This window comes from Dendrobates tinctorius, unplaced genomic scaffold, assembly GCF_039654945.1.
Source record: "Dendrobates tinctorius isolate UK_male_01 unplaced genomic scaffold, ASM3965494v1 ptg000067l, whole genome shotgun sequence".
Lineage (NCBI taxonomy): Eukaryota > Metazoa > Chordata > Amphibia > Anura > Dendrobatidae > Dendrobates > Dendrobates tinctorius.
In genome coordinates, this window is record NW_027361735.1 from 3,459,768 (window position 1) to 3,483,998 (window position 24,231).

Below are 24,231 nucleotides of genomic sequence, written 5' to 3' on the forward strand. Positions count from 1 at the left end.
GCCCCCTGCTGGGTATCGCTGATCGTTGTGGAAAGCCCTGGACATTTTTTTGATCATTGGTCTCCCGCTGGCCAGCACGCATCGCAGTGTGTGGCAGGCGGGAGACCAGCGATCAGCGAGCTGGAGCTGGTAACCAAGGTAAACAGTGGGTTTCTAAGCGCTGCGTGGTGCTTAGAAACCCTCTGTGTACCTTAGTTACCAGCGCGCTGATGCAGGGAGCTTGTTACCAAGCTCAACAGCGGGTTTCTAAGCGCTGTGCGGTGCTTAGAAGCCCGCTGTTTACCTTGGTTACCAGCTCCCTGCACCAGCTCGCTGGTATCTAAGGTACACAGCGACGTGCGCTCGTCGTTGCTGGTGCTAATCGCTGGTGAAGCTGCTTGTTTGGCAGCTCACCAGCGATCATGTAGTGACACACCAGCAATCCTGACAAGTTCATATCGTTGTTGGGATGGCTGGTGAGTCGCTATGTGTGAGGGGCCCTAAGGGTTCCACATACATTAGAACACCACTGGCCAAACCAGGGGATGTTGGAATGGCTTGACCAACAGTTACATGTGAATGGGGGCACCCCAACTTTCTCCTGACGGATGTTTTGAGGGGAGATGAGGATTGGACATGTCTTATTTTTGAAAACGAATCCTTTTGTTCTAGGTGAGATAAGTCCCCATCAGAGGAGACTGGTAGCCACACTTTCATAGGGAACACAGGCAGACAAAGAGCTTATGTACGTAGAGGAGTCAGGAGAGAAAACTATAAGCTGATTGATTGGCAAAACCAACATTAATCCGACAGCTATCCATTGTGTATACATAGAGGTGTTGACCTTGCCTAGGACATCTACAGTGGATTTAGGTTATCTAATCTCAATATCGGAGTGTATGGAGAAACAATAGAGATTAGTATATCTCATCAATTTGTTCAAATTGTCTTGGTCTTGATACTGTTTGCAATATTCTTCTACATATGTTAGGTTGATTTTGCACTGAATAAATTATTGATGGTCTCTTTAGATATCTTTAGATATTGTGCGTTTCTTTTTTCTTTTTGATCTTTTTTCTGTGTTTTGTATGTTTTTGTCTTTTGTCATTTAAGTAAACTGTGTATTACTCAGCCATTGCCTGTGAACCTATTTATTCTCGCATCTTTGAATCCATTGTAAGCATACGTCAGTAATATTTCTTGTACCTGCTGATGTGCAAGTAATAAGAGCTGGAAAACCCCTTCAAGGCAGAAATACCACCAAGGCTAATGCATATGCCTATAATGTCTGTATGGATGGCTGTATGGGCCCATATTAGGAAAGAATTGAGTTCTCTACTGTGTGCCTCTAATTTCATACAAAAGCATGCAGATCTTTTTTTTTGCAAATTATGTATGAACAAAACAGAAAAGAAAAACCTAAAACATGGAACGCTTTATCAAGCTTTGTATGTATGGAAATAATCTCCTTAATTAAGACATTCGACAGATATTCCATACTAAGAAACAGCACAGCCTTTGCGCACTGCATTATGGGATTCATGCTCATGCTTTACACACACGTGTATATAATATATATATATATATACACACACATGTATCTGTAAAGCAAGGTTAACCCAAACACCCACAAACTGCCATATAAGTGCTTTCTGATCATGGTAAACTTATGTAAAATGCATTAACCATCAGTTTCTATTATATACACAGAGTTAAAATATTAATGTTGATGAACAATACAACTACCATCATAGAGGCGGACTATGTAACTCCTATGGGGTGCATGTTAATCTGTCACCAGATTTTTGTTACTCCATCCTAGAGCAGCACAAAGTAGTAAAAGAGACCCTAAATCCAATAATGTACCACTTACTTAGCTGCTTTCTGTCATTTTAATTTGATGCATATTTGCAGTTCTCGGAATGCTGAGCTCTGTATAACTCCGCCCACATCACCCGATTGGCAGCTTTCTGCCCACGTACAGTGAACATAGAATGCTGCCAATAGGTTGAAGGGTGTAGAGTTATACAGAGCTCATGAATATGGAGGACTAACTGGCAGCAGGTTTACTAGACATCTAGTGATACCCTCCTGCTGATAAAACTGTGATTTATCGAAACTAAGTATGCCAGTAAGTGACACAACGCTGGAATCAAGGTCTCTTTCTCTATGTTATGATGCAATCAGATTAGTTGGTGAAAATGTATAAAAAGGAAAAGCCAGTTCACTGCATAGGTATGCCCAAGAAGCAGGGATATAGCTGGGACAGGCTTGATGAATTGTGTAGAAAGCGAAGGGATTCCAGCTTCGTTTTCCATAAAAGTAAAAACATGGCATGTGATTTTTCTGTCCCTGTTTGTATCTGCATGGTTATTTTAATTGCTTGAATAAATTTGGATTATCTTTATGGAAAAAGAAGCTGGAATCCCTTCATTTTCTAGGTGGTGAAAGCCTAGCGATAGATTATCTATAATTGGAGGCCCAGCAGTTGACTTGCCCTCGCCTACAGCTACTGTCAGTAGTAACTCCAGCACATGCCGTCAGCTCCTTCTCCTTGTGGCTACAGACTGGTGGAATTTTTCTAATGTAATTAATATAAAATGTTACATCAAATAGTGTTTTTTTCCTGGGGGTTTGGTCACATGTTTTCTAAAAGAAACCACTGTAATAGATGTGATCACTAGTGATGAGCGAGTATACTCGTTGCTTGGGTTTTTCCGAGGGTGATCGAGTATTTTGGCGTGCTCGGAGATTTAGTGTTTGTCGACACAGCTGCATGATTTGTGTCTGCTAGACAGCCTGAATACATGTGTGGAATGCTTGTTTGTTAGGAATTCCACACATGTATTCTGGATGTCTAGCAGCCGCAAATCACGCAGCTGTGTCGATAAACGCTAAATCTTTGAGCACGCCAAAATACTCGAATATCACCAGAGCAACGAGTATACTCGCTCATCACTAGTGTTCACTCATACTTTTTGAGGTTTGTACTTAAAGTTCATGAAGATTAAAAAATAAAAATGTAAAAGAGAAACCTCAGAAGAACTCTTCAGTGGCAATACTCCACAATAATGAATCATTGAAAGTGAAATAGTTCTCTATTGTATATACTACTCACATACAGCCTAATGTATAAGATTACAGTTCCTAGTCATAGCGAACAATCTAGTATAGCAAAATCTTCATATTAGCAGTTATAAGGTAGATAGAGATTGGGAGCTTTGTTTTGCAAAGGGGATGCTTCTGTTTTTTATTATCATTTTTTATATTTAGGCATTTTTAATATTTTTTATACCTTAGTCTTTAGTATGCAAAGCTTAATGGATATGATCTGAGAAGCATTTCAAAGCATGACACGTTGCCAAATATCTATAGCGAGGGTTAAGTAAGTTCAACATGTCTGTATTGCAAAATCCACAGTCTATAGGTTGTAGCAGAATACCATTCAGAATCCTTCTGAAACCCTCAACTATTCTAGATAGAAAATTTGCTTTGCACCTAAGTTCTATTTGTGGTCATACAGTACAGTAATGGTCATCACATGAAGTACCATTATTTACAGTATTATCAGCTATTTATTATATATCCCTGCAAACTATTAATGGTAGATATGTTGAACCGGACATATTTGTGACTGCTATGTATTTTACCACCACACTATCTGACAAACATGAGGTCTAGTTTCATATTTTTAGTGTTAGAAACAAGTTTAGCAGATACCTCTTGCACTTTACACCAAACACATTGTTACCGTGGCATCAAGCGGAGGCCTCCTCCCAATTTTTGTATTTTGACTTTGTTTCATAAGCAAACCTTCAATTTCTTTAAGACAGAGGCAATATGGCAAATAGGAATTATTCCGACTTAGAGACCGGAAGCAATTCCCAATGCAAAAGACAGAACTTGGACATATGAGTTGATTGGTTATTGAGGTGGTGCTGATGCTTTGACAGCATTATCCCGATTGAGATACGTTGCCCAGTAGACCAAGTTAAAGGTCCCAAAAAGTAGAGGAAATGCTATTCTTGATAGTCGGTCAATTTTGCTCACACTGTTGAATGTTTTCTTGGGTTCTGCAGGCTTTGGCTTTGGTTCAATATCTTTTGGTTCTATGGTGGCACTTTTAGCAATGGTTGCCAGACCAGGGTCTCGAGCAATCGGTGGGTAGTTTGCTGTTGCTGATGCATATGTGTTGTTCTTCTTTATAAGTGGATCCTTCACTTTTTTAGGCTAGAAAAATACAAAATGCATTAGTATATCACTTAGATTTATATCATTACAGTATATCTCGACAGAACAATATGTGGTAAAAATCAAAAGCTTTTCTTTCAATCTTACTGTCTTTATGCACAACCATGTTCCCTACTAATTAATCATTACTTCATCTATATCCTGTAAAAATCCTACAAATACACTGTAGGAAAAAGAAACGCAATAGGGTCTTATGTGGGTGATATGTCAAAAAAACGATCAGATTAAACTCACCTGATGTGACTTGAGAAGAGACATATAGATTTGTCAATAATGACATATGCCACAGATCCACTGGTCAAATCTAGCGACCCACCGTAGTATCAAAGGCTGAAATAATTTGTGGATACCATCTGCCAACGCAGATGCTGTACAAATGCCGGGCCAGAATAGGGTAAAATATTGATGGCTTTAACCCCTTAACCCCCAAGGGTGGTTTGCACGTTCATGACCAGGCCAATTTTTACAATTCTGACCACTGTCCCTTTATGAGGTAATAACTTTGGAACGCTTCAGTGGATCCTGGTGATTCTGAAATTGTTTTCTCGTGACATATTGTACTTCATGCTAGTGGTAAAATTTAATTCATATAACTTGTGTTTATTTGTGAAAAAAATGGAAATTTGGCGAAAATTTTGAAAATTTTGCAATTTTCCAACTTTGAATTTTTATGCCCTTAAATCACAGAGATACGGCACACAAAAAACTTGATAAGTAACATTTACCACATGTTTACTTTACATCAGCACAATTTTGGAACCTAATTTTTTTTTTCTTAGGAAGTTATAAGGGTTAAAAGCTGACCAGCGATTTCTCATTTTTGCAACACCATTTTATTTTTACGGACCACATCACATTTGGAGCCAGTTTGAGGGTTCTATATGATAGAAAATACCCAAAAGTGACACCATTCTAAAAACTGCACCCCTTAAGGTGCTCAAAACCACATTCAAGAAGTTTATTAACCCTTCAGGTGCTTCACAGGAATTTTTTGAATATTTAAAAAAAAATGAACATTTAACTTTTTTTCACAAAAAAAATACTTCAGGTTCAATTTTTTTTATTTTACCAAGGGAAACAGGAGAAGTTTGACTTCAAACGTTATTGTGCAGTTGGTCCTGAGTACGCTGATACCTGATATGTGGGGAGGAACCACTGTTTCGGCACATGGCAGAGCTCAGAAGGGAAGGAGCACCGTTTGACTTTTTCAATGCAAAATTGGCTAGAATTCAGATCGGATGCCATGTCACGTTTGGAGAGCCCCTGATGTACCTAAACAGTGGAAATCACCCCAAGTGACCCCATTTTGGAAACTAGACCCCCAAGGAACTTATGTAGATATGTGGTGAGAACTTTGAACCAACAAGGGCTTCACAGAAGTCTATAACGTACAGCGGTACAAATAAAAAATCATATTTTTTCCACAAAAATGATTTTTTCACCCCAATTTTTATTTTCCCAAGGATAACAGGACCATAAAAGTTATTGTGCAATTTGTCCTGAGTACGCTGATACCCCACATGTGGGGGTAAACCACTATTTGGGCGCATGGCAGAGCTCGGAAGGGAAGCAGCGCCATTTGACGTTTTTGGCTGGAATTGAGATCGGACACCATGTCGCATTTGGAAAGCCCCTGATGTACCAAAACAGTGAAAACCCCCCACAAATTACACCATTTTGGAAACTAGACCCCTCAAGGAATTTATCTAGATGTGTGGTGAGCACTTTGAACCTCCCAGTGCTTCACAGAAGTTTATAACGCCCGGGCGTGAAAATAAAAAAATCGTATTTTTTCCACAAACATGATCTTTTAGTCAACAATTTTTTTATTTTCCCAAGGGTACCAGGAGAAATTGGACCCAAAAGTTGTTGTCCAATTTGTCCTGAGTACGCTGATACCCCATATATGGGAGAAAACTACTGTATGGGCACACGTCGGGGCTCGGAAGGGAAGTATTGACGTTTTGGAATGCAGACTTTGATGGAATGGTCTGCGGGTGTCATGTTGCTTTTGGAGAGCCCCTGATGTACCTAAACAGTGGAAACCCCCCACAAATGACACCATTTTGGAAACTAGACGCCCTACGGAACTTATCTAGATGTGTGGTGAGCACTTTGAACCCCCCAGTGCTTCACAGAAGTTTATAACGACCGGGCGTGAAAATAAAAAAAATTGTATTTTTTCAACAAACATGATCTTTTAGTCCCCATTTTTTTTATTTTCCCAAGAGTACCAGGAGAAATTGGACCCCAAAAGTTGTTTTCCAATTTGTCCTGAGTACGCTGATACCCCAAATGTGGGAGAAAACTACTCTATGGGCACACATCAGGGCTTGGAAGGGAAGTAGTGACGTTTTGGAATGCAGACTTTGATGGAATGCTCTGCGGTTGTCATGTTGCCTTTGGAGAGCCCTGAATGTACCTAAACAGTGGAAACCCCCCATAAGTGCCACCACTTTGGAAACTAGACCCTCTAAGGAACTTATCTACATGTGTGGTGAGTACTTTGAACCCCCAAGTGCTTCACAGAAGTTTATAATGCCCAGGCGTGAAAATAAAAAAACATTTTTTTCCACAAAAATTATGTTTTTGCCCCCAATTTTTTATTTTCCTAAGGGTAACAGAAGAAATTGCACCCCAAAAGTTGTTTTGCAATTTGTCCTGAGTACGCTGATACCCTATATGTGGGGGTAAAACACTGTTTGGGCACATGGCAGAGCCTGGAAGGGAAGGAGCACCATTTGACTTTTTCAACGCAGAATTGGCTGGAATTGAGATCAGACGCCATGTTGCATTTGGAGGGCACCTGATGTGCCCAAACAGTGGAAACCCCCAGTTCTAACTCCAACCCTAACCCTGAAACACCCCTAACCCTACTCTCAGCCCTAGCTCTAACCCTAGCCCTAACCCTCACCCTAGTGGGAAAATGGAAATAAATACATTTTTTATTTTATTATTTTTCCCTAACTAAGGGGGTGATAACGGGGGGTTTGATTTACTATTTATGGCGGTTTTTATGTTTGGCGGCTGTCTCACGCTAAAAGACGCTTTTTATTGTAAAAATAGTTTTTGCATCAACACATATTGAGAGCTATAATTTTTCCATATTTTGACCCACTGAGTCATGTGAGGTCTTATTTTTTGCGGGATGAGTTGATGCTTTTATTGGTATCATGTTCGGGCACGTGACATCTTTTGATCGCTTTTTATTCCGATCTTTGGGATGCAGAATGAACAAAAACCAGCATTTCATGAATTTCTTTTGGGGGGTGCGTTTACACCGTTCTGCGTGTGGTAAAATTGATAAAGCCCTTTTATTCTTCAGGTCAGTACGGTTACAGCGATACCTCATTTATGTTGTTTTTTTATGTTTTGGCGCTTTTATGCAATGAAAACAATTTTATATAAAAAATAATTATTTTTGCGTCGCTTTATTCTGCGAGCTATAACTTTTTTATTTTTTCACTGATGATGCTATATGGTGGCTCGTGTTTTGCAGGACAAGATGGTGTTTTCAGCGGTACCATGCATATTTATATGCGTCTTTTTGATCGCGCGTTATTGCACTTTTTGTTCGGCGGTATGATAATAAATCATTATTTTTTGCTTTGTTTTTAATTTTTATTTTTTAAGGGGTTCGCTAAAGGGGTTAACTAATGGGACAGTTTTATAGGGCGGGTCGTTACAGACGCGGCGATACCTAATATGTGTACTTTTATTGTTTTGTTTTTTATTTCCAAAAAATGAATTTATTAGGGAATATTTATTTATTTTTTTAATTTATTTAGCGATCTTTTTAAAATTATTTTTACACTTTTTTTTAACTTTATTACCTTGTCCCGGTGGGACATCACTGTCCTGTGACAGATCGATGATCTGTCACATCACTGTGACAGATCAGCGATCTGTCACAGGCACTGCACAAGGCTTCCTCCTTGCCTGCGCTTTGCAGGCATGAGGAAACCAGCTCCCTGCAGGCCCCCGTCGCCATCTTGGATCCGGGGACCAGCAGGTAAAGAGCCCCCCGCAGCAGCGCTGTACGTTGCGCTGCTGTGGGGGGCTCAGGGAAGCAGGGAGGGAGCCCCCTCCCTGCCGATGATTCCCTTTAACCCCTGGTACACCGCGATCGTGTTTGATCGCAGTGTGCAAGAGGTTAACGTGTCGGGGCGGTCCGTGACCGCCCCTGACACATTGTGCCGGGTGTCAGCTGTGATAATCAGCTGACACTCTTCCGCGATCAGCGGCGCTCACCACGTGGACGCCGCTGATCGCTGTGACCTACTATCCCGTCCCTGGGAATTAAGTCCCAGGGCACATGGACGGGATAGTACATAACATAAAAGAAAGGGGTTAATCTCCTGAGGAAGAAGTCCTGTTGACTTTGAAACACGTTGAGTTGAGAATAAAACTATCAATATTTGCCCTGAACTAGTCTGGACCATCATTTGTACAGCAGCGTGGATGGTATCCACAAATTTTTTCAGCCTTGGATACCATAAAAATTAGAGTTGAGCTACTTGTTGCTTGGGTTTTCTTAAGCATGTTCAGGTGATCTCTGAGTATTTTGGCGTGCTCGGAGATTTAGTGTTTGTCGACACAGCTGCATGATTTATGGCCGCTAGACAGTCTGAATACATGTGGGGATTGTCTGTTTGTTAGGAATTCCACACATGTATTCAGGCTGTCTAGCAGCTGCAATTATGCAGCTGCGTCGACAAACACTAAATCTCCGAGCACGCCAAAATACTTGGAGATCACCAGAGCATACTCGAGAAAACCCGAGCAACGAGTATACTCGCTCATCACTAAGAAAAATCCTAAAAATACTTAAAAATAGTAGAACGAACATAATTTGTTTTCCAATAAATATAGCTAGTTTACACTTTAAAGGGAACCTGTCATGTGAAAAAAACGCTATTAACCTGCAGATATGGGGCTAATCTGCAGGTTAATAGCGTTCTGAACCTGTCTGGCGCCTTCACTTAGATTCCTGCTGCTGGGAGCAGATTAACTATATTCCCCACCGGCAACATTTGGCGTTCAGTCATGGGGGTTCCCTTTAAAATAAAAAATTAAAACTCAGCAATATTACAATTCTTTCAGCAAATTTTCTGTTTTAAAAGCAAGTTAATAAACTATTAAAAATTTCCTCATTCTTTGTTAGTATAAACCAACAAAAATAAATTTAGTAATGAGGTGCTGATGTATCATTTAAAAAGGAATCAACGTTCTGTATTTTATAAAATAAAGAAATTGCTACCATTTGTTTGGAGTTTTCATTACAGACATTTGATAGATCACATAAAATTTATTTTCCATCTTTAAAAATGGGAAAAATGCAATTATCTACAATATTTCAATAGCCCGAACAATTGTTTTCAGTCAATATAAGTAGCGTTTATTTCTTTTTTTAATCAGATAGTTTTTATTAAAAGTTTTGGAAATGACAGGCATGTACAACTTACAACATGTTGTCAAACATTCCCTTCCCCCATAACACCCCCCTCCCTTTGTCCGATGGCATGGACTGGTACATATCGAATAAACCCAATTGTATCACACAACCAAATCACTTGAGAAAAGGCAAGTAACAACCGACAGGAGACCACCTCCAGAGCCCACCCACTAATCCAGAAGATTCGAGGCAGCCAGGCTGGGAATCTTCAACCATCCCTCCCATATTTTCCCAAAAATATGCGGCACACCTCTCCTAAGGTACACAGATTTTTCCCTATATAATATTTGGTTCAACCTATTAATATATTCTTTTCTTGAGGGGATTTTGTCAGAAATCCAGTGATAAGCTATCAGCTTTCGGGCCACAAATAGCATTCTGGCCACAGCAATTTTAAGATATTGATCCCCTCCCACCTCATCAACATAACCCAGAACACAAATCATTGGGTCCCTGGGAATATCCTGTCCCGTGACCAAGTGTATAAGGCCAAGGACCACGATCCAAAATATCTGCAGGCAAGAACATGTCCACATCATGTGTAAAATGTCCGCATTATCTGTCGTGCACTTGGGGCACCTTGAATCCGACCGCAACCCTCTATTGAACAACCATTCGGGAGACCTGTATGTCCTATAGAGGACATATAGCTGAGACAGGCGGCCAGGCTCACTAAGAGACAATCTGGGAATCATCTGTAGAATCGAGTCCCACTGCTCCACTGATATCGTACCCAGCTGTTGTTCCCACTTTATCAGTGCGCCAATGGGATGCCTTGACAGGACCTGTCCAAGTAAGCCACCATACACCATTGAAATCAGTCCTCTGGTGGACCCTTGCATACCGAGCCTATGGATAAGGACGTCGTGGTGTATGGCTAGGTCAACTTTTTTGCTCTGCACCATATACGCGTGACGCAGCTGCAAATATTGATAAAACATAGAGCGTTGGAGGGGAAATTCCCGTCCCAATTGCTCGAAAGTTTTAAAAACCCCTCCCTCCACCAGCTGCGACACCCACCATATGCCAATCCGCCTCCAGTGAGCAAAGCCTCTGAGCGTTTTCATACATGGTAAATGCTGATTGTCCCATATGGGGGAGTAGTTTGTAAGACCGCGTATTCCTCTCAGCTGCCTCAGCTTATCCCATACTCTCACCATTAGAAGCACCGTAGGAAACCTGAATGCAAGGGATCGAAATCTACCCGACTCCAGACTCGACACCAGTGATCCCCGTCCCACTAGAAATTGAAGGATCTTCTGACCTCCCACCAAATCCGCCAACTCGCCCTCCATCCCTCCTGCTACATGCTGGCACTGGGAAGACAAAAAATAAAGCCATGGGTTGGGCAACGCAAGTCCCCCCTCATCCTTAGGTTTTTGCAAGTGTTCAAGTTTAATTCTTGCGCCTTGTTTCAGCCAAACGAGCTCTCTAAAAATCATATTAATTTTATGAAACCTGTTCTGAGGAAGCCAGATAGGGGAATTATGAAGGACATATAAGAGTTGCGGCATAACTACCATCTTCAACAGATTCACTCTTCCCACTACAGAGAGGTGTAACTTTGCCCAGGCCTTAACCTTCTGTTTGATCCTGTCCAACAACGGGACAAGATTTAGACTCTCATAGTCTGTCAGCTTATTGGATATTTTTATGCCCAAATATTGAAGGGACGTTGCAACAGGCACACCTACCACATCGCAGGAGCTTGAGTCCAATGGGAGGAGCGCAGACTTCTCCCAGTTAATAACCAGACCCGAGACCTTCCCAAATACCCCAAGAAGTGTCATCGTGTTTTGTAATGATCTGTCCGCATCCGCTAAAAATAACAACAAGTCATCTGCATATAGTGCTACCTTCTCCTCATGCTCCCCATACCGGAATCCCTCTATGCCAGTATCCAATCTTATCCTGGAAGCCAATGGCTCCACCGCGAGAGCAAACAGCAGCGGGGATAAAGGACATCCCTGCCTTGTTCCTCTATGAAGCGAAAAAGGATTAGACAACGTACCATTAGCCCTCAGCCGAGCGCCCGGCTCCGAGTATAAGAGCCTGACCCAACCAATAAAGCCCGGGCCAAAGCCCATACAGTGAAGCGTCGCCCATAGATAGTCCCACTCCACACTATCAAATGCCTTAGCGGCGTCTAGGGACAGAACCACCCTCTTCCCGGCATTATCAGGCCTCACCTGCATATTCAGATATAATCTCCTAATATTCATAGCCGTCGATTTGTTGGGCATAAACCCCGTCTGGTCAGGGTGTATTAACACAGCTACTACCTTTGAGAGTCGAATGGCCAGGACCTTCGCTAAAAGTTTAATGTCTAGCGTCAACAGGGAGATGGGCCTATACGACGCAGGCAGAGTTGGGTCCTTATCCTTTTTCAACAACACGGCAATGACAGCTTCTCGCATAGACGGTGGGAGAACACCCCGTTCCAGACTATCATTAAACACTGTCAATAGAGCAGGGAGCAATACCGTTCTATACCGCTTGTATACCTCAGCTGGCAACCCATCTACCCCAGGCGCCTTACCATTGGACATGGTTCCCAGAGCCTCCTCCAACTCGTCCAGACTTAGAGGTCTATCTAGAGAGCGTCTGTCCTCAGGAGTCAACCTTGGGAGATTGGCAGCCTCCAAAAAGGAAACAACATCCTCTGTCGGGGCCCTAGCATGTGAGGAATACAAGTCAGCATAAAAAATCTCTAGAATTTTTAAAATCCCCGGTGCGTCAGTGAGCAGTCGCCCATTCACATCCTGAAGACCCGCTATAACCGCCGACCCTCTCTGTGCCGATGTCACGACAGAAAGCAAATGCCCCACACTTTCCGCACTCTCAAAATATTGAGTAGATTGAAACAGCCGTTTTTGCACCGCCGCCTCTAATGTCTGTTTGGTCACCTTTGACTGCGCCTCCCCCAATCGCTTCCGAGTGGCAGGTGTGCTCTGCGTTGCAAGGGCCCTTTCCACATCCTCCAGTTCCCTAAATACAAGTTGTGATTTTGCCCTGGAGGCGGTCTTTATTTTAGAAATCTCTCGTATGTACATTCCCCTTAAGTACGCCTTTAAGGCCTCCCAGACGATCCCAATAGAAGCCGAGCCTCTATTAAGATTAAGATATTCCTGCAACTCAGGGATAAAGCCGCCATTCTTATCGATTAGCTGCAGCCAAAACGGGTTAAGACGCCAGAGAGGTCTATCATTCCTCCCGTTCCCACCCCCCCAAGCATGACTGAAACAGGCGAATGATCAGATACCGTTCGCGCCAAATATTTAACCTCTAAAGTTTTACCCAGCATAAGATCATCACCCAGGGCCAGATCAATGTGAGACAGGGAAGAGTGAGTAGAGGAGAAGCACGAGAATTGACGGACGCCAGGGTTACGGCATCTCCACAAGTCGGTCAAAGCTATCTCCCGCACGAGAACCCCAAATGGCGTAAGATTACCTCCCAGCCTCAGAGGTTCATGGCTACCCCTATCCCAATGTGAATCCAGAATATTATTAAAATCTCCCACCACCAAATGCGGAACCCCCCGGAAAATCTCTCAGAATGGCCAGAACTTTATAGATAACTCTACTGCTATAAGGCGGGGGTATATATAGATGTCAACACCAGTGGGGTGGAAAAGATTGTGCAAGATAAAAGGACGAATTGCCCCTCTGTGTCCACCACCACTCGGTGGCACTTAAATTGAGTCCTGGAGTGAATCAATATACTAACCCCCCTAGAGTATTGAGAGTGAGTAGAGTGAAAGCCCGCCTGTACCCATCTCTTATCCAGGATTCCCAGCGTCTCCTGTGTGAGATGCGTCTCCTGCAAACAAACAACCGCCGGCTTCTGGTCCGCTATGAAGGAGAATATGGCCTGTCGTTTTACTGGCGACTTCAACCCCCTGATATTCCAACTAAGTATCTTAAGATCAGCCATTATCGTACCATAGCATATTGCCTACCATCTCCCCGCCGGCCGTACCATAGCCAATATTGAAATGTACAAGTATGCCAAAGGACATTTTGAACCCAATCCCTCCCCCCTCCCCCCAAAAAACACCCTCCAACAATTCCTTGGGCTGAACCAAGGGTGCAACAAGTAAGGGTACTGTCGAACCCTTCCACCCCATTCAGCAGGCGCTTCAATTCCTGTTCACTACCCGCATTTGACAGGATACAACCCCACAGCACTTTGCATTTTCCCTTATCCGTATTCAGATTAAGGCCCCACAAGGACCACAAATTCTTAAAAAAAAACAGCATATAACAGAATAATAAAAGAATAAATAGAAATATAACTTTTTAGGCAGTCCATTGCATCAGGACCGCAGACTCCAACCGCATGACTCCATAACAACTAAGCAGGTCGAGAAACCATCAGCCACATTCCTGCTCCTCCCTCTCCTTCCTCAATTGTCGCTCGTTAAGGTCCAACCAGTCCACAGCTTCCCTGGGGTCCAGAAAAAAGTGGCTTTTATTCCAGGCCTCAACACGCAATTTAGCCGGGAAAAACATGGAGTACTTGACGCCACAGGCTCTCAGACGCTTCTTGATGTCTATGAACTTCGCTCTCATCTTCTGAACTTCCGGTGAAAAGTCCGGGTAAAAGGAGACTCTGGATCCCTCCATTGTAAGGTCAGGGTGTTCTCTCGAGTATCTAAGGATAGCGTCTCTGTCCCTGTAATGGAGGATTTTAGCCAGCACAGGTCTTGGTGGATGACCAGGGAGGGGGGGCCGAGTCGGGACTCTATGTTCTCTTTCCACTGCATATAGGTGTGTTAGATTGTCCTCACCTACTGTTTCTTTAAGCCATGTTTCAATGAAGGCAGGAGGATTCTTTCCCTCACAGCGCTCTGGCATGCCCACAATACGAACATTATTCCGTCTGGATCTATTTTCAAGGTCATCAGTTTTAGCCCAGACAGCTGCCATATCCTTCTTGAGCTCTGTACAATGCTGTCCTGAGTCAGAGGCAGAATTCTCCACAGCACCCATACGCTTTTCCAGCTGGCTTGTTCTGTCTCTAACACTGTGCAGGTCATGTCGCACAGTCTGCATGGACTCCTGCAGAAAGCCCAGTTGCGTCAGGACATGTGAAATCGCAGTCCCACAGTGCACCACTGCCAGCATTACATCTTTGTTGGTGGGCTCGTCTGGAACTTGTAATTGCAAGGCTGTGAGGTGCTGTTTATTTCTTTCCACCAGATCACTCCAGCTAGGCTCAGCTCCCTTCCCCCCCTGCTCTCTGGTATGGGCAGCCTCCTCCTCCTCCCCCATTCCCGGGCTCATGTCCTCTGCCATAGTCTCCTGGTCCAAATCAGAGTCCTGGAGAGACTCCTGTTCTGCCTCAGCCGTGCGGGCAAAGCGCTGCAGCCTGGCCGCCACTGCCCTGTTCCTAGCCGCGCTGTCTTCTGCGGCCTCCTCCAAAGCGCGCGCTGAGGCGGCGGCGCCATCTTGGCTCCCCGCTCTGGCCTCTCCTGCCACCCTTCTCTGACCTCTTTTCCCCATATCCTGGGGTGAAGCAGCGATCTCCGGTGCCCCGCGGTGTCCACCGACTCCGGTGCAGCCTCCAGGGGTTATACTAGCCGTGCTGTGGGAACGAAACGGCTGAATAGAGCAGGAATATGCGGGAGCTCAGCGGGCACACGTCCTCCTCACATGCCGCTCAGGCCACGCCCCCCAAGTAGCGTTTATTTCAATAAATGATTAATAATTCTTGGGTTAAAAATATGGATAATGTTTGATGATAGTAAAGATTTAAATAGTTTAAAACAGGATTTTATCACAAATATAACAGCCCTTTTAGGGAGTATGGATAAACTTAGTCTAGCCTGAACAACCTTATTCATAAAATGTAATACCAGTTCATGTAAATAAAGAGTCACAGTTTCAGTAATACAGTAGTTAATATATGAAGTTTTATGGTTTATACTGGTATTACTTAACATGAAAGATTTGTTTCAGAAACATTTGGGACTGTCCACGTCATCTGAATGGGATTTGAAGAAATGTAATGTATGTGGGTTTCATTAAAACAACATATATTCAACCACATAAATGTCTGTAATAAATATGCCATATATAAATATATCTTAAAAGATTTCAAAGTCTATAGAATGTTTTTCATTTTCTAATTACATTAGGTAGCTGTGCAGTGCTCAGGTCTCAGGTTCAAATCCCACCAAGGACAACATCTGCAAGGTGTTTGGATGGGTTTCCTCCAGGTTCTCCAATTTCCTCCCACACTCTAAAGACATACTGATAAGTAATATACACTGCTCAAAAAAATAAAGGTAACACTTAAACAACAGAATATAACTCCAAGTAAATCAAACTTCTGTGAAATCAAACTGTCCACTTAGGAAGCAACACTGATTGACAATCAATTTCACATGCTGTTGTGCAAATGGAATAGACAACAGATGGAAATTATTGGCAATTATCAAGAGACAGGAGACAGGGCAAAAGCTTAGAACAAGGATGAATGCTCATCGTCACACAATAAGAGGAAAAAGAATGGATCTACCTGTGGCAAAACATTTCTGTATCCCTGATCACAGCAACGTGGATATGAAATTACTGGTATTGAAAGGTAACTTCAATTCTCAGAGAGAGAGACGAGTTTGGGAGTACAAATTTATGACGAACTTTGACACTCTCAGTGCTGGAATGAATATGTCACATGGATTTATGTCTTATTACATCAATTAATGAATTTCCTTTTAAAACCTTGTGGGGGCATCACAACACAGAACTAGACCCCAATCAAAGGACCATAAAACATCCGGACTCCTTATCTATGAACTGGTCCAATGTTTATATTTATGTTTCTCCCTCTCCCATATTGATAGTTCTGCTTCACGTCACTTGTCTTATCTGTTGCATTTTTTCTAGGCTGTATTGTGCATAAATATGTGACTTCAGATTTTGTATTAGTCTAGCCTGATGAAGAGACCGGAGTAGTCTCGAAAGCTTGCAATGTGTTACCATCTTTTCAGTTAGCCTTTAAAAGGTATCAATTACTGAGGACTCTCAATCCTGAATATTTTTTTTTGGCAATTATCAAGACACCCTCAATAAAGGAGTGGTTCTGCAGGTGGGGACCACAGACCACATCTCAGTAACAATGCTTTCTGGCTGATGTTTTGGTCACTTTTGAATGTTGGCTGTGCTTTCACACTCGTGGTAGCATGAGACGGACTCTACAACCCCCAGAAGTGGCTCAGATAGTGCAGCTGATCCAGGCTGGCACATCAATGTGAGCTGTGGCAAGAAGGTTTGCTATGTCTGTCAGCGTAGTGTCCAGTGGCTGGAGGTGCTACCAGAAGATAGGCCAGTACACCAGGAGATGAGTAGGGGGCCATAGGAGGGCAACAATCCAGTAGCAGGACCGCTACCTCAGCCTTTGTGCAAGAAGGAACAGGAGGAGCACTGCCAGAGCCCTGCAAAATGACCTCCAGCAGGCCACAAATGTGTATGTGTCTGTACAAATGGTTAGAAACCGACTCCATGAGGATGGTCTGAGGGCCCAGCATCCACAGATGGGGGTTGTGCTCTCAGCCCAACACCATGCAGGACACTTGGCATTTGTCACAGAACACCAGGATTGGCAAATTCACCACTGGCACCCTGTGCTCTTCACAAATGAAAGCAGGTTCATACTGAGCACATGTCACAGACATGACAGAGTCTGTAGATGTCGTGGAGAGCGTTCTGCTGCCTGCAACATCCTTTAGCATGACCAGTTTGGCATTGGGTTAGTAATGGTGTGGGGTGGCATTTCTTTGGAGGTCCGCACGGTGTTGGGCTGTGAGCACAACCCCCATCTGTGGACATCGGGCACTCAGACCATCCTCATGGAGTCAGTTTCTAACCATTTGTGCAGACACATGCACATTTGTGGCCTGCTGGAGGTAATTTTGCAGGGCTGGCAGTGCTCCTCCTATTCCTCCTTGCACAAAGGCATGGTAGCGGTCCTGCTGCTGGGTTGTTGCCCTCCTTCAGCCCCCTCCACGTCTCATGGTCTACTGGCCTTTCTACTGGTAGCGCGTCAAGCCTCTGGACACTACGCTGACAGACATAGCAAACCTTCTTGCCACAGCTCGCATTGATGTGCCAGCCTGGATGAGCTGCACTACCTGAGCCTTGTGTGGGTTGTAGAATCCGTCTCATGCTACCACGAGTGCGAAAGTACAACCAACATTCAAAAGTGACCAAAACATCAGCCAGAAAGCATTGGTACTGAGATGTGGTCTGTGGTCCCCACCTGCAGAACCACTCCTTTATTGAGGGTGTCTTGATAATTGCCAATAATTTCCATCTGTTGTCTATTCCATTTGCACAACAGCATGTGAAATTGATTATCAATCAATGTTGCTTCCTAAGTGGACAGTTTGATTTCACAAAAGTTTGATTTACTTGGAGTTATATTCTGTTTTTTAAAGTGTTCCCTTTATTTTTTTGAGCAGTGCAGATTATCTAAGAAGGTTGAGATGCCCTGTGCTGCTGAATAGACACGAACAGGATCCAAGGACTGATGAAATATAAGTGGTTTAATTGTCAATGCATTTCAAAGTCAACCTGACTCTTTCCTCAGGACAACCAAATGTAGCTAGCATGTGGTTGTCCTGAGTAAGGAGCCAGGTTGACTTTGAAACGTGTATACAATTAAACCACTTAAATTTCATCTGTTCTTTAATCCTGTTTGTGTCTATCCAACAGCACAGGACATGTCAACCCACTTTGGTAATCCTTGCAGCTGTTTGTGGTTGTTGCAGCAGCTGGCGTCTATACACTAATGAGTGTAAGGTGAGCATTTCATATGTTTACCTAACCTATATAACTAGGATAAGACACTATGACACTTTACATGTTTTTAAAGCCTTACGAAATTTAGATTGTGAGCCCCAAAGAGATGATGTCTGTAAAGTGCTAGAAAAGATGAAGGTTTTAAATAAGCAGAGCATGATAAAAAAAAGTCTAGTTCAATAATGACACAATATTTATAAAATAGAGATTCCAATTTTTTAAGGAAGGATCCACCTGGAATTATAACCATTCCATTTGTAGTTTCAGTATTTTTAGCCAGGTTTTCCTGCCGAAAATACACAGGATTTCTAGGCTTTGTGGCACATTAAAATTAGACTGGGTTCACATAACAATTGTGACTACGTTCATTAGCTCCGTCATGGCTTTTTTAAAAAAATGTTATCATTGGAAGGGACCTCAAGGGTCTTTGTGTCCAGTCCCCTGCTCAATGCAGCTCAGGCTTCACTAAACCTTCTTAGACAAATGTCTGTCCAGCCTCTGCTTGAAGACTTACATTGAAGGAGAATTCGCCACCTCTTGACTCGCCTGTTCCACTGATTGATTACCCTCACAGTCAAAAAGATTTTTCTAATATCTAATCTGTATCTTCTCCCTTTTAGTTTCATCCCATTACTTCTTGTGTTTCCATGTGTAAATGAGAATAAGGATGATCCCGCTACACTGTGACATCCTTTTAGATATTTGTAGACAGCTATTAAGTCTCATCTTAGCCTTCTATTTTGCAAGCTAAATATTTCCAGATCCTTTAGTCGTTCCCCGTAGAACATACTTGGCAATCTGTTCACCATCCTAGTAGCCTTTCTCTGAACTTGCTCCAGTTTTTTATGTCTTTTATAAAATATGATGCCCAGAACTGGACACAGTATTCCAGATGAGGCCTGACCAAGGAGGAGTAAAGGGGGATAATTACTTCATGTGATCTAGACTGTATGCTTATCTTAATACATCCTAGATCTGTGTTTGCCTTATTTGCTGCTGCAACACACTTTAGACTCATGTGCAGGCTGTGATCTATTAGTATACCCAAGTCTTTTTCACATGTGCTGTTGCTTAGTTCTATTCTCCCATTCTGTATATGTATTTTTCATTTTTCATGCCCACATGAAGAATCTTGCATTTTGGAAAGGTTTGGCTTACGTCCAAATCACTACAAAATGGGATTTGGGAGTAGACACTGACGCTGAGGAGGTTATTGACAATAATGATGCAAAATGAATGACAGTGCTCTCTGTCATGCACCATTTTTGGCTGTATACAACTATTTGAGATGGGCAGCAAGATGAAGTCAACTGCATATTGCTACCTTACTTCAATGGGAGTATACAGCCAAAAATTATGCATAGCAGACCAAACTTTGACTCATTTGACGTCGTTACAGTCAATGACCCTGTTGGTGCTTACACCTGAATCATTTTGAGGGGGTATGAGAAGTAACCCCCAACAGAGCTTCTGAACATAGTGGCAAATGCTATGTGAACCAAACCTTAGGGTACCAACAAATAGCAATTGGGTCAGCTATTTGATCTATGGTGTGCTATTTGTTACTGAGGGTTAACATTAAATTTTCTCAGTAACAAGTGGATCATTGGTTAGAGATGGGTGTATTTATTTGAGTGGATGTGAATTCTACTCGAATTTTAAAAAAATACTCAGCACTTACTATTCTGGCCAACTCTGCTCCTCGCTGTTCCCTGCATGGTCCTTGATGACTCTTTCTAGTACCACTGCGTGCTGAAACCCCAAGTCTCTCCATACTAGGAATTTGTGTTTCGATGTAATGATGCACAATCTAGGTCAGGATCTCTCTGAGCATGCATCTGATAAGGTCACAGCATCATGATGACATGACACGCGTAATGTGATTGCACAAGGATGTCACAAGCCTGATATTTCCAGACTCCAAAGCATAATAAGGGATATTCAATTTGCGGAGAATAAATTAGCTGCAAATAGAATTTCCCAGTAAAATGTGCCAGATTTGGCGAACCAGAATCTTGTCAGATCTGCTCATTTCTATCATTAATTGATACTATTTATGGAACCAAAATAATGCTGTACGACAAAGGGAAAACTGTATGGCCTGCATAAAATCACAGAGACATGTCCGATCTCGATCTGATTCTCGGATTAAAATTGTCCATGCAAGTCGATGGATAAACCTTGAATGCCATATGTGTCCTGTCCATTTTACACACATTGATTAATAAAAGAAAGTTGTGAAACCATATTTTTTTTTCTAATGGCAAAAACTGGCACTCTGATCTAACTCTGATAAAACTACGATAAAAAAAAATGATAAAATAGTTTTTTTGGCTGATGAGAAAAATCACTGCTATCTGAATGAGCTCTTAGATGTATGGGTAAGTCACATACTGCTGCGAGAGGATGGGCGATAGTATTCCAGTAGTATGTCTGTGCCTTGGCCTAGAATAGTTTTTATTTCTTGTGGTGTTTTATGGCCTTGAAAAGGACCTGTCACCACATCAAAAGTGGCCACGTTTTCAATTTGTTCTATTCCCACTGCTCTGGTACTAAAGATATGGAACATTTTATTTATTTCTAATTTTTAAGGTACTGTCACACTTAGCGATGTACCAGCGATCCCGACCAGTGATATGACGCGGTCAGGATCGCTGGTGCATCGCTAAGTGGTCGCTAGTGAGCTGCCACACAGGCAGATCTCACCAGCGACATCGCAGGGGTCGGAGGTCGCTACTTACCTGTCAGACGAGGCGATCCTGCGTCCTCCCACCCGGCTCCACGCTCGTCGCTCGTCTCTCCACAGGAAGCGCCGCAGGAAGCTGACGACAAGAAGCGGTCCAGGACGTTCTCGCGCGATCAGCGATAATCAGCGGGGGAGCAGGTCGTAGGTAAGTATCACACATAGCGATATCACTTAGTGTGACAGGCCCGTTAGAGTCTTTACCGAGAAGTTGGTGCTCACAGGATTTTTCAGGGGCGTATCTTTAGGCAGTGCTACATTACAATCATGGGAACCTTGGTAGAGACTATAAAAAATTGCACAAAGTACAAAGGCCCATATCTCTGGAACCATATGGCAGATTTAAAAAAAAGAAGCGGGGATAAAATAAAAGCAAAGAATGGATACCTTTGACTGGGTGACGTGTGCTCTTTGATCTATTTTTAAATAAAATTGAATCTTTTTCATTTTTTTAGCTAATCTGCTGGTTATTTTAGATTTGATTTAATAAAGAAGGCAATGTTCTAACTTTTCCACTAAAATAGTATTATTTTACAAACATAAATATATATATATTTTGCTTCTATTTAGGTCCATCTAGTATGGTTTATACTCCCATAAATTATATACAATGGATTGATCTTTAGTATTCCTCTATAAAATCTGCTGTAATGTCACTTTTGTTAATAATAGATAAGACCGGTATTCCACTGACTATAATTATTCTAATTCGCTATAAAGATGCTCTTCTTAAAATGTAATCTGTCTAAAACTAATACAGTATATTAAATAAACTAGAAGACTTTGCACGTCGTTTTATACATTTATTTTCAGAGAAAGCCACTGGGTGGCAATGTTCCATTAATGTTCATAGGCAATGTTGTGTTTCACCTCCGAAGAGCAGGCGAAATGGAAATCACATCCATTATATAGAGCCAGGCTGCCTGTCAAGAATTACTAGTATAAGTAATAATCAGTGTTATTCATTTTACTAAAAGACGGCAAATGGGTTTATTTAGATACATTTCTGGGGCCTTAGAGAAAACATAGATAACAGCAAAAAAAAAAAAAAAACGACCACGTGGACATGGCCCATTGGGTCTGTCCTTAAATGATTTCCTTTGATATTTATATCTGATGATATATATACAGTATGCTGAAATAATTTTTCTGCTGATTTTTCCATTCTGAGTGTTAGTATGTTCTCCTTATATAATGTGTTTGGCCAGAACTTCTTCATCACATTTGCTGTTTCCTGAGTTATTATTGTTGGATTTTCTGCAATGTGCAATCGCTGGTATATAAAACAGTATACACATAATTATTATTATTATTTTTACTACTACTACTAATATATATGTATATATATACATACAGTATATCAGTAGTGTATATATCTATATATATATATATATATGGTATATATATATACACGTGTAAGGAAAAAGCCAGTAAGCCTGCCAAAACTACTGCCGATATAAAGCTGTCATATCCATACTGCTAATAGAGTCTGAACCCCGTGATCTCGGGTGCTGGTACAGAGAACACAATGTGTGAATCCACATGGAAGGAAAGAAGACCATAGCACTCACTGATCCAGGTGAAAAGTCCGCTTTATTTAGCAATCCACATTAAAACTTCATGGTCGGTAGGCTGGAGGGAGAAGTGAGCAAAGTCTGACAATGGCCGTTTCGTGCCTACTAGACCGGTTGAAGTGCTAGTAGGCACGAAACGGCCGTCGTCAGACTGCTCACTCCTCCCTCCAGCCTCCCGGCCATGAAGTTTTAATGTGGATTGCTAAGTAAAGCAGACTTTTTCACCTGGATCGGGGAGAGCTATATATATATATTATTTTTTTCATGCATGCATTTTCATTGATGTGTCACTGCTTTATTTTAACGCACAAATTACCTATAACCTAACTTTTCTTGACTCATTATGGGAGAAGTAGAAAAAAAACAGCAATTCTGTTGCAGTAAATACATGTCATCTCTCATAGGTCAGTATGATTACTACAGTATAAAATTGATATGTTTAGTTTTATTTCATTACTTTTGTTATATGAGTGAACTATTGGAAAAAATATTCGTTTTTGCGTCTTCAAATTTTAAGACTCTACATTTTACATTTTACCATGTAACGCTGAGTGGGAGTTTATTTTTGTGTGTGACTTTATAGCAAATACAACTTTTTGATCACTTTTTAAGGCACTCTTTGGGAGACGAAAAAGAACAATTCTAGATTTTATTTATCTTTTAAAGGTGTAATTGACATCTTTATTCCACTAAAACATTAGTTATCTTGAAATTACTGTTCAGACAGGATAACACAGATAATACATAAGACAGATTTATAACTGTCAGAAAATCAGGTTTTTAGGGAGGGGTCCATTTGCAAATACCCTGAACAGAATTTCAATGGTAATCTGTATTTATGCCTCACCATACAAGAAAGGAGCTCATAATAAAATTTAAAGTCCCCTTCAAGCAAAAGTTGTGTAGACATCACCAAAACTCATCTTTCTCATCTATTTCGTAGAAAAATGATAAACCAGCTCACCCCAGCTAGGTGTCCCAGGAAGCACGGATCTGCAAGGAACCACTTGTAGGAATGAAAGGAGGAGATGATCCAGCTTCCAAGCTTACAAACTTGGAAGCTGGATGATCTCCTCTTTTCATCTATTTCTTACATTTCATTTCCTATTTGCATCTGGTTTGTGAACAAACAGTACACGATGTGCAAGAGGGAAGTGTAATGAATCCTACTATCTGAGTGTGTGGAAGCAGTGAATGACAACTCAGCACGTCCCAGCATTCGACAGGGCAGCTGAAGTGTCCATCCACATTCTGACAGCTCAGCACGTCATATCCCTAGATTGGATGGCAGACCCGTCATTCACTGCGTCCAGACACTCAGATAGGAGGAATTGTGACAACAGCTTTGCTCATGAGGTGTGTTCTTGCTTTGTTCTCCATCTCTGGTATTCTGATCTTTGCTGCTTGACCTAGGATTTGTCT

General features: G+C 42.0%; 1 protein-coding gene across 1 annotated transcript in view; it reads right to left on the bottom strand.

Annotated features, from left to right (window-relative positions):
• Window positions 1-2,897: 2,897 nt before the first annotated feature.
• GABRA1 (gamma-aminobutyric acid type A receptor subunit alpha1) overlaps window positions 2,898-24,231 on the bottom strand; it is a 372,903-nt gene continuing 351,569 nt past the window's right edge. The window contains exon 10 of the mRNA XM_073581008.1: window positions 2,898-4,209. Within this exon, the coding sequence (XP_073437109.1) occupies window positions 3,904-4,209 (306 nt within the window). The 3' untranslated portion in view covers window positions 2,898-3,903. The remainder of the gene's footprint in view (window positions 4,210-24,231) is intronic.